Source organism: Scardinius erythrophthalmus (genome assembly GCF_964197995.2).
Source record: "Scardinius erythrophthalmus genome assembly, chromosome: 24".
Taxonomy (NCBI): Eukaryota; Metazoa; Chordata; class Actinopteri; order Cypriniformes; family Leuciscidae; genus Scardinius; species Scardinius erythrophthalmus.
In genome coordinates, this window is record NC_138244.1 from 25230386 (window position 1) to 25244461 (window position 14076).

Here is a 14076-nt window from a genome sequence, read left to right on the forward strand (position 1 = left end):
CAGCATTTAACAGCGGCGGTGATGAGGCTTCATGTTCTTCAGGTGTGCCTCATCACACGCTGACAATTCTCCGCTTCAGCGCCCCTCCTCTCCAATCACACCCACTCCAGTCGGCAACCTTGCGAATGGCGGCGAGTTAAGGGAAGGGGTGGTGGCGCTGATTACAAGGGAGGGGCAACCGTTCCATCACAATATATATTCTTAGAACATTTTGCTAACATTCCGTTTAAGTTACAAAAAACGTTATTTCAGAATCTTCTCCTAGGGTGCTTTCATACTGGCAGTTTAGTTCGGAACGGGGCACGGTTTGCATGAAAAATCGCTAATGTGAACGCTGTCATGCGAACCCGGGTGCGCACTGGGGTACCGAACCCGAGACTACCTGGAGGAGGTGGTCTGAGTTCGGTTGCACTTGAACTGTGCCGCGGTTCGCGTGAATGTGAAAGCAACACAGACTCAGGTGCGCACTTGTTCAGGAAGTAAAGAAACCTGCACATGCGTTTTAGCGGATTATTATGTATTTAGTTAAATTAAACACATGTAAGGGATGATAGAGCTGATGATTTACCTTGGATATGTGCGAAAGTGAGCCTGCAATGTATTCGCACATAGCACGTGGAATCAGGGCAACAAATTAATGGAAATCCACTGTCTCCTCAAAAGAGTCCGTTTGCAAGCAGCAGAAAGACACCTTATGCGACACATACACACACAGTGAATCTGTGTTGTTTACTCAGCTGCGCATAATAGCACCAAATTAATAAAAAACACAATATATTGACCCGCGTTCTGTTTTCTATCATGCGGCGAGCACGTTTGCATTGCGATAAGTTGCACGCAAACGCCCCAGGGTTCGATAGAATCAAATTGAGTGTGAAACCAGACCAACGCTCCGGGGGGTGCCAGGAACAATCGAGCTCGGGCTCGGACCGCAGCAAACAAGCCCAGTGTGAAAGCACCCTAAGGGTGTATTCACACCTGTCTTGTTTGGTTCGACTGAATCGAACTCAAGTTCGTTTCCCACCTTGGTGCGTATCTTTTGGGCAGGTGTGAATACAGCAATCGCACTCCGGTGCGGACCGAACAACTAAACCGAGGCCCAGCTGAAGAGGTGGTCTCGGTCCGGTTCCAAACGAAATCTGGTACGGTTTGAATTTCTGTCCAATGAATGGATGACCTTAGCACAACGTGGTTTTGTTAACAAATGTTGGTTCACTTGCAAAAAGGACAGTGAGTGTGAAAGCGAACCACACAAAACAAAAAAAATGTACACTGTATTTGGTCAGGACAAAAGCAAGTGAACTAGCAGACTTTCCTGGTGTGAATAGACCCTAAGAACCCTTTTTTTTTTTTTACTAAAATTGTTTTTTACTAAAGGCTGGAATACAATACACAAATTTTGCTCTGATTTTTGCCCCGATTTGATGTCTAGATGAGTCGACAATCGTTGACAAAAGTCTGTGCCAGTCTGCAGATTTGGACAGATGGATTTGACAGATTTCACATAAAACTAGATGTACCGTATCGCGGTACAAAATATGACCGCCGCTCAGGCCTGCACTGGCTTTCCACAAAAATAAATGACGTGGAGTAATTTGGCTGTATTGCGTGTTTATGTATATACCTAAAAAAAGTAGTAGTATGTGCATGTCTGTGTGTGTGTGTGTGTGTGTGTGTATGTGTGTGTGTATGTGTGTGTGTTTGTGTATGTGTGTGTCTGTGTGTGTGTGTGTGTGTGTGTGTGTGTGTGTGTGTGTGTGTGTGTGTGTGTGTGTGTGTCTGTGCGTGTATGTATGTGTGCGTACATGTGTGCGCGTGTGTGTTTGTGTGTGTGTGTGTCTGTGTTCATGTGGATTTGTATGTGTGTGTATGGGTGTGTGTCTGTGCGTGTGGATGTCAGTGTGTGTGCATGCTTGCGTTTGTTTGTATTCCTGCATGTGTGTGTGTGACAGTATCATCCTAAACCAGCAACCCTTTGCTCAACAGCACCATCTACAGGCCGATGAGTGTACAGTCACTAAATGTGCACATAAATGAATTTATTTTATACCCCCCCATGGATGAAATTCTACGAAACTTAGCAGAGGATACCCCCAGAGGATGTCAAGTTAATCATACACATGAAATATGGTGCAGTTCTGAACATCTCCACTGAAGATAGGGGCGATTAAAGCAGAATAATATTGCATTTTCATTTTTTATGGGAGGGGCGCAAATCACAAATGAGTGATTATGGGCTAGGTTGATGTGGGACCTTAAGAGCAACATACCATAAAAATTTCTTCATCCTCGGTGCCACGGTTCAGGTAGTTATTTAGGAAAAACTGCATTTTTTTGGGTTTGGGGGGGCCCAGCGCGGGGGGGGGGAGTGGCCCCCGGGGACCAAACGAAATTTTTCCGTAGAAGTCTAGTGGGGCTACATGCCCACCAAATTTCATGTTCCCCGGTGTTTCGGTGTCCCTGGTATCGTTGACGAAAAATTTACGGGGGCCCCAGCGCAGGGGGGGAAGTGGCCCCCGGGGACCAAACAAAAATTTTCCGTAAAAGTCTAGTAGACCAACATACCATAAAAATTTCTTCATCCTCGGTGCCACGGTTCAGGTAGTTATTTAGGAAAAACTGCATTTTTTGGGGTTTGGGGGGGCCCAGCGCGGGGGGGGAGTGGCCCCCGGGGACCAAACGAAATTTTTCCGTAGAAGTGTAGTGGGGCTACATGCCCACCAAATTTCATGTTCCCCGGTGCTTCGGTGTCCCTGGTATCGTTGACGAAAAATTTACGGGGTCCCCAGCGCGGGGGGGGGGGGGGGGGGGAGTGGCCCCCGGGGACCAAACGAAATTTTTCCGTAAAAGTCTAGTAGACCAACATACCATAAAAATTTCTTCATCCTCGGTGCCACGGTTCAGGTAGTTATTTAGGAAAAACTGCATTTTTTTGGTTTTGGGGGGACCCAGCGCGGGGGGGGGGAGTGGCCCCCGGGGACCAAACGAAATTTTTCCGTAGAAGACTAGTGGGGCTACATGCCCACCAAATTTCATGTTCCCCGGTGCTTCGGTGTCCCTGGTATCGTTGACGAAAAATTTACGGGGGCCCCAGCGCGGGGGGGGGGGAGTGGCCCCCGGGGACCAAACGAAATTTTTCCGTAAAAGTCTAGTAGACCAACATACCGTAAAAATTTCTTCATCCTCGGTGCCACGGTTCAGGTAGTTATTTAGGAAAAACTGCATTTTTTTGGGTTTGGGGGGCCCAGCGCGGGGGGGGAGTGGCCCCCGGGGACCAAACGAAATTTTTCCGTAGAAGTCTAGTGGGGCTACATGCCCACCAAATTTCATGTTCCCCCGTGTTTCGGTGTCCCTGGTATCGTTGACGAAAAATTTACGGGGGCCCCAGCGCGGGGGGGGAGTGGCCCCCGGGGACCAAACGAAATTTTCCCGTAAAAGTCTAGTAGACCAACATACCATAAAAATTTCTTCATCCTCGGTGCCACGGTTCAGGTAGTTATTTAGGAAAAACTGCATTTTTTTGGGTTTGGGGGGGCCCAGCGCGGGGGGGGAGTGGCCCCCGGGGACCAAACGAAATTTTTCCGTAGAAGTCTAGTGGGGCTACATGCCCACCAAATTTCATGTTCCCCGGTGCTTCGGTGTCCCTGGTATCGTTGACGAAAAATTCAGTAAGGTGACGGAAAAAAAAAAAAAAAAAAACTTTGACAATCCCTATATGACCGCTTTCGCTAGCTACGCTAGCGGCGGTCATAATAACAGTTTACGATGGGCACAGACTCTGAGGTTTTAGGGTCAGACAATGATTCCATCCATTTGAAGGATATCTATGGAAGTAAAATAATGTCAAATGTTTTTGAAATAAAAAGCCTGTTGAATTGCACTACTTGAAAAAAATAGGCATTGCATTAACCATGCTTGCATTTTAATGCATTGTATTTTTAGAGCTTGCATTTTTATGGGCTGAAATTCAACAGGTTGAATATTTAAGCTGTGAATATTTAAATTAAAAACATTTCAAACACATTTCCATTATTAAAAATTCAATAATCCATATTCACCTCTCATATTTCACTTCCAAAATATTCAAACTGTTTAAAAATACAACCTATAATATTCAACAGGCATTTTTCGGTCCATTTTATTTTGCTTTGCAAATTCGCTTCCACAAATTCAGTGGTTCAAATTCGACAGTAAATTCAACGGAACTGCAGGAAAAGCAGTAGATTACCGAGCATACTCTCCATCTGCTGTTAGTCAACCCCACCAGCAGATGGTGTAAAAGCGTGTGTTGTTGACGAAGACCAGCAACAGTTAGAGCAAGCCATTCATTCATAAAACTCATTTATAGCAATGTAAGTGTATTTGTGATTATTATGAAGGCGGTTTTATGTTAAATTCAGTGTCTTCACGGTTACTTTCCCTGTGTAGCCTACATGTATCTTTCTCTACCGTGAACAAGAATATAATGTTATTCCCCGATGCGGATATACAGATCCAATGTTACATTTTTGAGGTTGACATATATTTCTCTTGGTTGTTTAGTTGCCTTAACTTTATATTGTGGCGATGTGCTGCATGCAAGCTATTAGGGTTTCCCTCAATACTTAAGGATTCCCCTGCTGAACATATAAAACGCTTAACGTAGCTTAATGTACTGATAGTGATATAAAAGACCAAACTCGCAGGCAAGCAGATGGACTCAGAATAACGCGCAAAGCTTAATGCTTAATGCTTGATTTAACGTTAACTGTTAGCCCAATCATTAGGCTAACGTTACATGACTTGTTTATCTACATTCGGTTACAGTCTTCGATTAGATCATATTTGCTTCGATTATATCATATTTCCCCCCAGCCACCCCAAACAACATTGGGCAAGAGTACTGTACAGTATATGTACTGTAGCCTACAGTACAAAAAGTACTGTATCAGTCAATGACCGATGCCATAGGACCAGAGCGCTGTCAATCACTGCCTGATTCAACTTTGGCAATGTAAAGCCTTTTTTTTACCATGCCAATAAAACTATTTAAACCTGAATTTCTTAATTGCTGATTAATTTGCGATGCAGAGTTTTTGAAAGAGGAGAGACACGACTTGACCACAGAACACATCTCTGTTCGTAATATGTAAACACTCAATTATTTTGAAGTATCGCCCTGGTCGCAATATTTATTATGATTACTTTGTGATAAAGATGACTAATAAAGCTATTATATGTAGCTAGTATGAGTAACAAAATGCTTTTTCTGTGTCCATATTTGACTAATAATAATGAAAAAAAGTGCACTTCAAATGAACATTTCTGAGAAAAATGTTTAATCTTTAAAGGGGGGGTGAAATGCTATTTCATGCATACTGAGTTTTTTACACTGTTAAAGAGTTGGATTCCCATGCTAAACATGGACAAAGTTTCAAAAATTAAATTGTACGTTTGAAGGAGTATTTCTGTGCCAAAAATTGTCCTTCCGGTTTGTCACAAGTTTCGGAAAGTTTTTTTCGAGTATGGGCATGTGTGACGTCAGATGTAGCGGAATTTCCTTATATGGGTTCTAAGGGCACTTCTCCGGTAAGATCGCGGGCGCGCGCGCACTCGTAGACCAGAGCAAGAGAGCGAAAGCAGTTCGCCATCAAAGCGCCCTGCCCGGCTTTTGGGAAGCCAATGTCACCAAAGAAGTGTGTTTTTGGTTGCCAGGGCAAGACAACCCTGCACAGATTCCCAAAGAACCCGGCGTTAAGGCACCAGTGGATGGAGTTTGTTTTTCCTGAGCATAAACGGAGTTGTGTAGACTGTTTGTTCCCTGCATTTCGATGATGATTGTTTTATAAACAAAGCCCAGATCGACGGATTTGCAGATCGTCTAATGCTTAAAGGGTTAGTTCACCCAAAAATGAAAATTATGTCATTAATGACACCCTCATGTCGTTCCAAGCCCGTAAGACCTCCGTTCATCTTCGGAACACAGTTTAAGATATTTTAGATTTAGTCCGAGAGCTTTCTGTTCCTCCTTTCTGTTCCTTCTGTTCCTCCACGTGCAACACAGACACGCTGCGCAAAAACACTACGAGGCCCAGAGAGAAGGAAATGAATAGTAGAATAAAGTCGTTATTTTTGTTTGTTTTGCGCACAAAAATTATTCTCGACGCTTGATAAACTTAAGATTGAGCCACTGATGTCACATGGACTACTTTGATGATGTCTGTATTGCCTTTCTGGACGTGAACAGTGACACGTCCATTGACTTTAATGGAGGAACAGAAAGCTCTCGGACTAAATCTAAAATATCTTAAACTGTGTTCCGAAGATGAACGGAGGTCTTACGGGCTTGGAACGACATGAGGGTGAGTCATTAATGACATAATTTTCATTTTTGGGTGAACTAACCCTTTAAGGATCGAGCAGTCACAATGATAAAGGTTCGGTGAGTAAAACTGCTTCTATTGTCTCTGTGTGTTGTCACTAGCTCGGCGCGTTAGCACAGCTTTAGCTTCGCCCACAGGGCCCGCCTCCAGCCGCTCGTTTTTTTCCGGAAAGACTCGGTACAGCCTATCTTTCTGTTATAAATATAATTAAACTGAAGACTTTTTGGAGATATGAAGGATGCAATACTACTCTATAGGTACTCAAGATTAACAGGAGATTGAGTGAAAATGAGTATTTCACCCCCCCTTTAATAGTCTTTAATAATAAATATATGTCCAAATTAAAAACTTAATACATGCAAGTAATTATGACTGAAAACATCCAGCAACTCTAGGGAATACACAGCCATGGATATATGTTTATATATAGGGCTATACAGCCATCTACTGGTTACACAACCATATTACAAATGATAAATGCTGCTTGAGTCCGAGGTAAACATTTAGTACTGTAAAATCCCTTAAATATATATAATAAATATTTTAAGTCTGCAACTTGTTACTGTATGTGGGAGTTCAAAGCATTTTGTATTGTTAGATTATAATACATTTCCTCTCTCATTTTCCAGGAAGTGGAGCAACTTTTCCATAAACAAAATTCTGATGCTGACACAGAGTGATGCTGATGGAGTGATAGTACCAGAGATCCACTGTCCCTGTCAGACAATAATCTTACTTTGTTCAGACACATCACCTTTGAATGACTGGGATCTTGATCTTCAGACACCTGGTTTATTTTATTTTAATATAAACTAGCAAATATTTTAATTTCCTCTAGATTAAAACAAACACAGTTCACAAGTACACTAGAGGTTGCACTTTATTCTTATTAATCTATGCTGATCTTGGATTAGCATACCAACAGAATATGAATGTTAAGGGAACCCAAAAATAAAATTCTCACTTATTTTACTCACCCTCATGCTGTCCCAGATGCATTTTACTTTCTTTCTACAGATAAACACGAATTAAGATTGTAAGGAAAGTAATCCATCTCTGCGAGTCCTAAAGACGCTTTAAAAACCGCACACAGTGAGCGTGACGGTAATCAATGCGACCTCAGTGGATGAATCAATGCCTTCTGAAGTCAAACAATAGGCTAGATAAGACAAATACTAATAATATGACTGTTTTAACCATTAAAAATCAACTGTCTTACGTACATGGGTTACAATACACTTGTATTATGGACTCACAGAGATGGATTATTTCCTTAAATATCTTTGTCTATGTCTATGTTTATGAAGAAGAAAGTCATATACATCTGGGATGGCATGAAGGAGAGTAAATGATGAGAGAATTCTCATGTTTTTGGGTGGACTATCCTTGTACTGCTTGTATCCAGTCACTGCAGTGCTTTGTTACTTGTACTGCAACAGGAACTGCTCAGAATCATTGCAACATTTAAAATTTATATGAATTTTAAATATGTATTCTGTATTTGTAATTGTGCATTTTGTATAGCAATGTATATCATGAGAATACTGTGCATTACATGTATATTATGCAGTTAATGTTTTGTGGATTCTGGTCTTTCCGGTCACAACATAATTGCATCCAAGACCTTCACTCTGATACTTGTGTATATGCTTTGGTGACAATAAAGAATGTAAATATATTTGAATTCATATTTTCAATTACATTCATTTAAAAGATGTTTTATTAAAAAAGTTCGGGAGGAGCAGGTTCAGATAATTAACCAAATTATGCACAGCTGGAGATTAATCAGTAATCAACTCAATGACAGAGTATAAATTCACAGCAGACCTATCTCTGTTCATTGAAAGTTTGTCAGCATCCCTCCTCCACCCCATCTCCTCACTTCCAGTTCCATCTACACTTACCAACTGGGGGGAGTACTCTGGGTTCGGGCCTAACTCCGAGCTCGGAGCCCTCCCCCCAGACAGCACGCCAAATACGCATAAACTTATTGTACTAATTATATGTAGATGTGAACTCGTGAACTGGTTGTATAATTCACAATTGAAACGGTTGATGATTGTTAAAATATATTTACAATTTTAAATGTTAGAAGATAGTGTTAATTAAATGAAATAACTAAATACAATTATCAATTTAAAAAAAATGGCAACAAGAACATTCTTTCTGTGACATGTGTAATGAAATGCCCTTAGAGGTATGTATCATCTGACAGCAGGTCACGATTGTAATTTTCATATAGTTTAAATTCCTCTTATTTAAGTGATCATTAATTTTGATGGTGTAAATGTATATCATGCTAACAATGAGTAGTGTGATGGCCATGGTTGCCAACCTTGATTACCTGAAGTGAAACTTTCTTGACGGCTGAATATCACACACATTTGCTAGTATTCTCTTTAAATTGTAACAGCTGAACCTAATCAGAGCCTAACATGCAAAGGAATCATCATGAATAAACAAATATTCTCCGAAAACATTGGACACTACAATATTTTAAGTATTATATACAGTACTTTAATGTAGGCCTACAATTACACCTGAATAGACTGAATAGATCTCTTGTGCTTCTAAAAGCTTCTGTCGACTAGTAGAAGCAAGTAAATAAAGATAAATAAAGATAAATAAAGGTAAATAAAGGTAAATAAACATAACTTAATACCACTAAAAAGAACTGGAAACCTGTGTTTACAGACGCTCAAATCCACACATAAACACACCCTGACGTCTTCACTTCCAGGTCAAGAAGCTGTCACTCAAAAACTCAGTAGCCAATGAGAACACACTGCTACTAGCCCCGCCCCCACGAGAGAAATGTGTCAGAACGGCAAACGAAAACTCAGGCAGCGTAAACGGAAACTTCAGAAGCGTAAATGAAAACTCTGGAAGCGCATTTGTAAGTTCAGATCAGCAACTGAAATATGAGAAATAGTTAGCAAAACATGCAGTGTATGAAAAACGAAGTAAAAAAATTTGCCTGCGATTTATTCTTTTTCAGTTTCAAAGATATTTTATTTAGTTTCAATTTATATTTTCATTAGTTTCTTGAAAAGCTACGTTCATTATTATTGGCACAAAAAAAAAATCCATATTATCCAAAGCGATTTACAGTTAAACTAACTGTAGGAGGACAACAATATGCAAGTGCTATGACTCTTCCCAGTTTAAGCTAATGCAATACACGTATACTATACTATATAATAGAGAGAGAGAGAGAGAGAGAGAGAGAGAGAGAGAGAGAGAGAGAGAGAGAGAGAGAGAGAGAGAGAGAGAGAGAGAGAAAAGAAAGTGTTAGTATTAATTGATCAAGTGTTGATTTTGTGCCAGTATATCACAAAACGCTCTGCATGAAACTTTGCGCATTAAGTTCATATTCTAAGTCCATGCTTGCCTGTAGCCTATATAGTAGCCTACAGCCTACAGCCCCAATAAGGTGCGAGTTTGGTCTTTTATATCACTGTATTAGTCCATAAAGCTACGTTAAGCGTTTTGTCCCAACAGAAGGGGAATCCTTGAGTATGATGAGGTATTGAGGGAAACCGATTATAATCCTGTTCATGGTAGAGAAAGCTTATAACATGTAGGCTACACAGGGAAAGTAACAATGAAGTTATTGAATGAAACATAAACACAGCTTTTGTGTCTTTATCATCTTTTCCGCATATATACTGACACAGATAATCATTTTCATTTTATGAATGAATGGCTTGCTCTAACTGTTGCTGGTCTTCGTCAACAACACGCGCTTTTACACCATCTGCTGGTGGGGTTGACTAACAGCAGATGGAGAGTATGCTCGGTAATCTACTGTTTTTCCTGCAGTTCCGTTGAATTTACTGTCGAATTTGAACCACTGAATTTGTGGAAGCGAATTTGCAAAGTGAAATAAAATGGACCGAAAATTTCCTGTTGAATATTATAGGTTGTATTTTTAAACAGTTTGAATATTTTGGAAGTGAAATATGAGAGGTGAATATGGATTATTGAATTTTTAATAATGAAAATGTGTTTGAAATGTTTTTAATTGAAATATTCACAGCTTAAATATTCAACCATGTTGAATTTCAGCCCATAAAAATGCAAGCCCTAAAAATACAATGCATTAAAATGCAAGCATGGTTAATGCAATGCATATTTTTTTTCAAGTAGTGCAATTCTTCACTTCCAGGTCAAGAAGCTGTCACTCAAAAACTCAGTAGCCAATGAGAACACACTGCTACTAGCCCCGCCCCCACGAGAGAAATGTGTCAGAACGGCAAACGAAAACTCAGGCAGCGTAAACGGAAACTTCAGAAGCGTAAATGAAAACTCTGGAAGCGCATTTGTAAGTTCAGATCAGCAACTGAAATATGAGAAATAGTTAGCAAAACATGCAGTGTATGAAAAACGAAGTAAAAAAATTTGCCTGCGATTTATTCTTTTTCAGTTTCAAAGATATTTTATTTAGTTTCAATTTATATTTTCATTAGTTTCTTGAAAAGCTACGTTCATTATTATTGGCACAAAAAAAAATCCATATTATCCAAAGCGATTTACAGTTAAACTAACAATAGGAGGACAACAATATGCAAGTGCTATGACTCTTCCCAGTTTAAGCTAATGCAATACACGTATACTATACTATATAATAGAGAGAGAGAGAGAGAGAGAGAGAGAGAGAGAGAGAGAGAGAGAGAGAGAGAGAGAGAGAGAGAGAGAGAGAGAGAGGAGAAAGAAAGTGTTAGTATTAATTGATCAAGTGTTGATTTTGTGCCAGTATATCACAAAACGCTCTGCATGAAACTTTGCGCATTAAGTTCATATTCTAAGTCCATGCTTGCCTGTAGCCTATATAGTAGCCTACAGCCTACAGCCCCAATAAGGTGCGAGTTTGGTCTTTTATATCACTGTATTAGTCCATAAAGCTACGTTAAGCGTTTTGTCCCAACAGAAGGGGAATCCTTGAGTATGATGAGGTATTGAGGGAAACCGATTATAATCCTGTTCATGGTAGAGAAAGCTTATAACATGTAGGCTACACAGGGAAAGTAACAATGAAGTTATTGAATGAAACATAAACACAGCTTTTGTGTCTTTATCATCTTTTCCGCATATATACTGACACAGATAATCATTTTCATTTTATGAATGAATGGCTTGCTCTAACTGTTGCTGGTCTTCGTCAACAACACGCGCTTTTACGCCATCTGCTGGTGGGGTTGACTAACAGCAGATGGAGAGTATGCTCGGTAATCTACTGTTTTTCCTGCAGTTCCGTTGAATTTACTGTCGAATTTGAACCACTGAATTTGTGGAAGCGAATTTGCAAAGTGAAATAAAATGGACCGAAAATTTCCTGTTGAATATTATAGGTTGTATTTTTAAACAGTTTGAATATTTTGGAAGTGAAATATGAGAGGTGAATATGGATTATTGAATTTTTAATAATGAAAATGTGTTTGAAATGTTTTTAATTGAAATATTCACAGCTTAAATATTCAACCATGTTGAATTTCAGCCCATAAAAATGCAAGCCCTAAAAATACAATGCATTAAAATGCAAGCATGGTTAATGCAATGCATATTTTTTTTCAAGTAGTGCAATTCAACAGGCTTTTTTATTTCAAAAACATTTGACATTATTTTACTTCCATAGATATCAAAACATATTTAATATTTTGAGCCAATTTTAAAACATTACTGAAACAGAAGTTGTCATCTATCTATCAGTGCTGCAATAAAATACAATACAAATACAATAACAAAAACAAAAGTAAATTAACAGAACATGCATAAAATAAGCCTAATTTTTTTGACTCATCAGTACAGATAAAACAACTGATTGTGCTACTCATCTCCATCTCAATCCAAATTTGTTTGGCTCATTTTCTTTCTGTTGTAACAACTACTGTGATCATCAACTGTCATGCGTCTCCTAGCAATGAGGAGCACGTTTCTTGTGTGTGTTTGTTGTGTTCGGAACGATTTTAAAGTCTGGTAGTGTATGAACCCCAGTTTTCCCTGTAACCATTTACAAAGTTGGCAAGTGTATGATGCCTAGTGATGCCTAATCTGTTCAGATTTTAAAAGTCCTGTAGTGTATTCCAGCCTTAAGACTACTACAGAAAAAAAATATCTTCAATTATCTACATACCAAAATCTCAGTTAGCCTAACATTTTTACTGAACCATTCAAATATGATATGAGTATTCTAAAGGGCCTTGAGTGCTTCTTATAAGTGGGTGATTGAGTCATGATATAGTGCATAATGTGTGTATATGTAAAAAACTAAGTAAGCGACTAGTCAGTGCACAATTGTCTGCATAAAAAATACAGTACCTTTGCATACATGCAGGTGTCGGAAAGCTCCCACACTTTGCAACTAATATCGCACAGAGGGCACATAATAATGTTCGACTGGCACACCTCTTGTCTGCGTACACACACACAAGCACACACAAAGGTTGATTTTGCTTCAGGACCCTTATTTTACATTAGACAACAAGTGGTTACACAGTACCATAATTGTTTATCGAACAACAACGATGTATTTGAAAATCAAACATTGAAGTTTATTAATATTAGGTTACTCACATGAGAGGACTTGTGCTGTAGAAAGCCAGGCCATACAGGAATACTATGAGACCAATTACAGAAGCAGGAATCAAGAGAAATGTGTACCAGCCCAGCCACAGGAAATAAAGAGCCACCTTCTCGCCAAGGTAGTTTCTGACAACATATACAAAAAATGCATCATCAAGAAACCTTCAAGGATACTTTCTATTGGTAGCAGAATGGAAATAAGTCTATAATGAACAGAGAGATGAGTAAAACCATCAAATAAAAAGAAAGAGAACCTGACGTTAGTTATGGGTTGCCCCCGAAAACAAGCAGACCATCGAGCCCAGCTCTGCTTCAGTTCTTTCTGCTCACTTTTCTAGGAATAAAAGTGGACAAAGGACAAAGTTGTTGTTTATGTGTTGTTGTTGTTACAATTACTACAAAACCATGAAATCTCATTTATTTGGACTGTAACAGAAAATACAGTTCCCCTAGAGACCCCTGTAGGTTAGTTGTCCTGGTTCCCTTTGAAGGGAACTCGCGCTGCATCGAAACGCTGTGGTAACGCCGTTAGAGATTGGCCTGGCCCTTTCTCTGCCTTCACCTGCTAGGTCCAGTGTTTCATCTCAGGGTTTGGAAGCACACTCTGCGGTTACTTCCACCCCAAGTGAAACACCGGTACTGCAACTTTCCATTTCCTAGGAGCTGGATGTTATCAGTATTGAGACAGGAGACACTGAAGACTCCTGCATGTGAGGAACTGATGGAGGTTATCACTCATGGCGTTGCTAAATTAAACATTGACTGGCCGGCCGAGAAACCGGAGCTTCATCAGAAAAGCAATCTAGACGAACGCTTTCTGCAGTCACGTATACAACCTCCACGTCTGGGCTTGCTGTTTTTTCCTGACCTCCAGAATGAGGAAGAGGAAGAGACCAGTTTCATACCATGTATAGTCCACAAAAATCAACAAATTTAAACATCCATGGGCTTAAACAACACGGTTATGGGGCGATGCCCAGGGCTGAAGAGATGCTTGCGAGCCATCTCTCCCCTGAGTAAGCATCGTCCCTCAAAGCCCTCACATTACCCACCAAACCACTGAGAGCTACATTGGCGGGTAAAGCGTAATCGCCAGCAGGTCAGGCTTTGTCAAAGAAGAAGTCCTGACGCC

The 14076-nt window shown here is 40.0% G+C and overlaps 1 protein-coding gene across 1 annotated transcript in view; it reads right to left on the minus strand.

The window, feature by feature from the left end:
• LOC308684701 (anoctamin-9) overlaps positions 1-14076 on the minus strand; it is a 32741-nt gene that overhangs the window by 10623 nt on the left and 8042 nt on the right. Inside the window, exons 7-9 of the mRNA XM_081355955.1 lie at positions 13199-13278; positions 12936-13070; positions 12681-12774 (exon numbers count right to left, since the gene is read on the minus strand). Of these exons, the coding sequence (XP_081212081.1) occupies positions 12681-12774; positions 12936-13070; positions 13199-13278 (309 nt within the window). The remainder of the gene's footprint in view (positions 1-12680; positions 12775-12935; positions 13071-13198; positions 13279-14076) is intronic.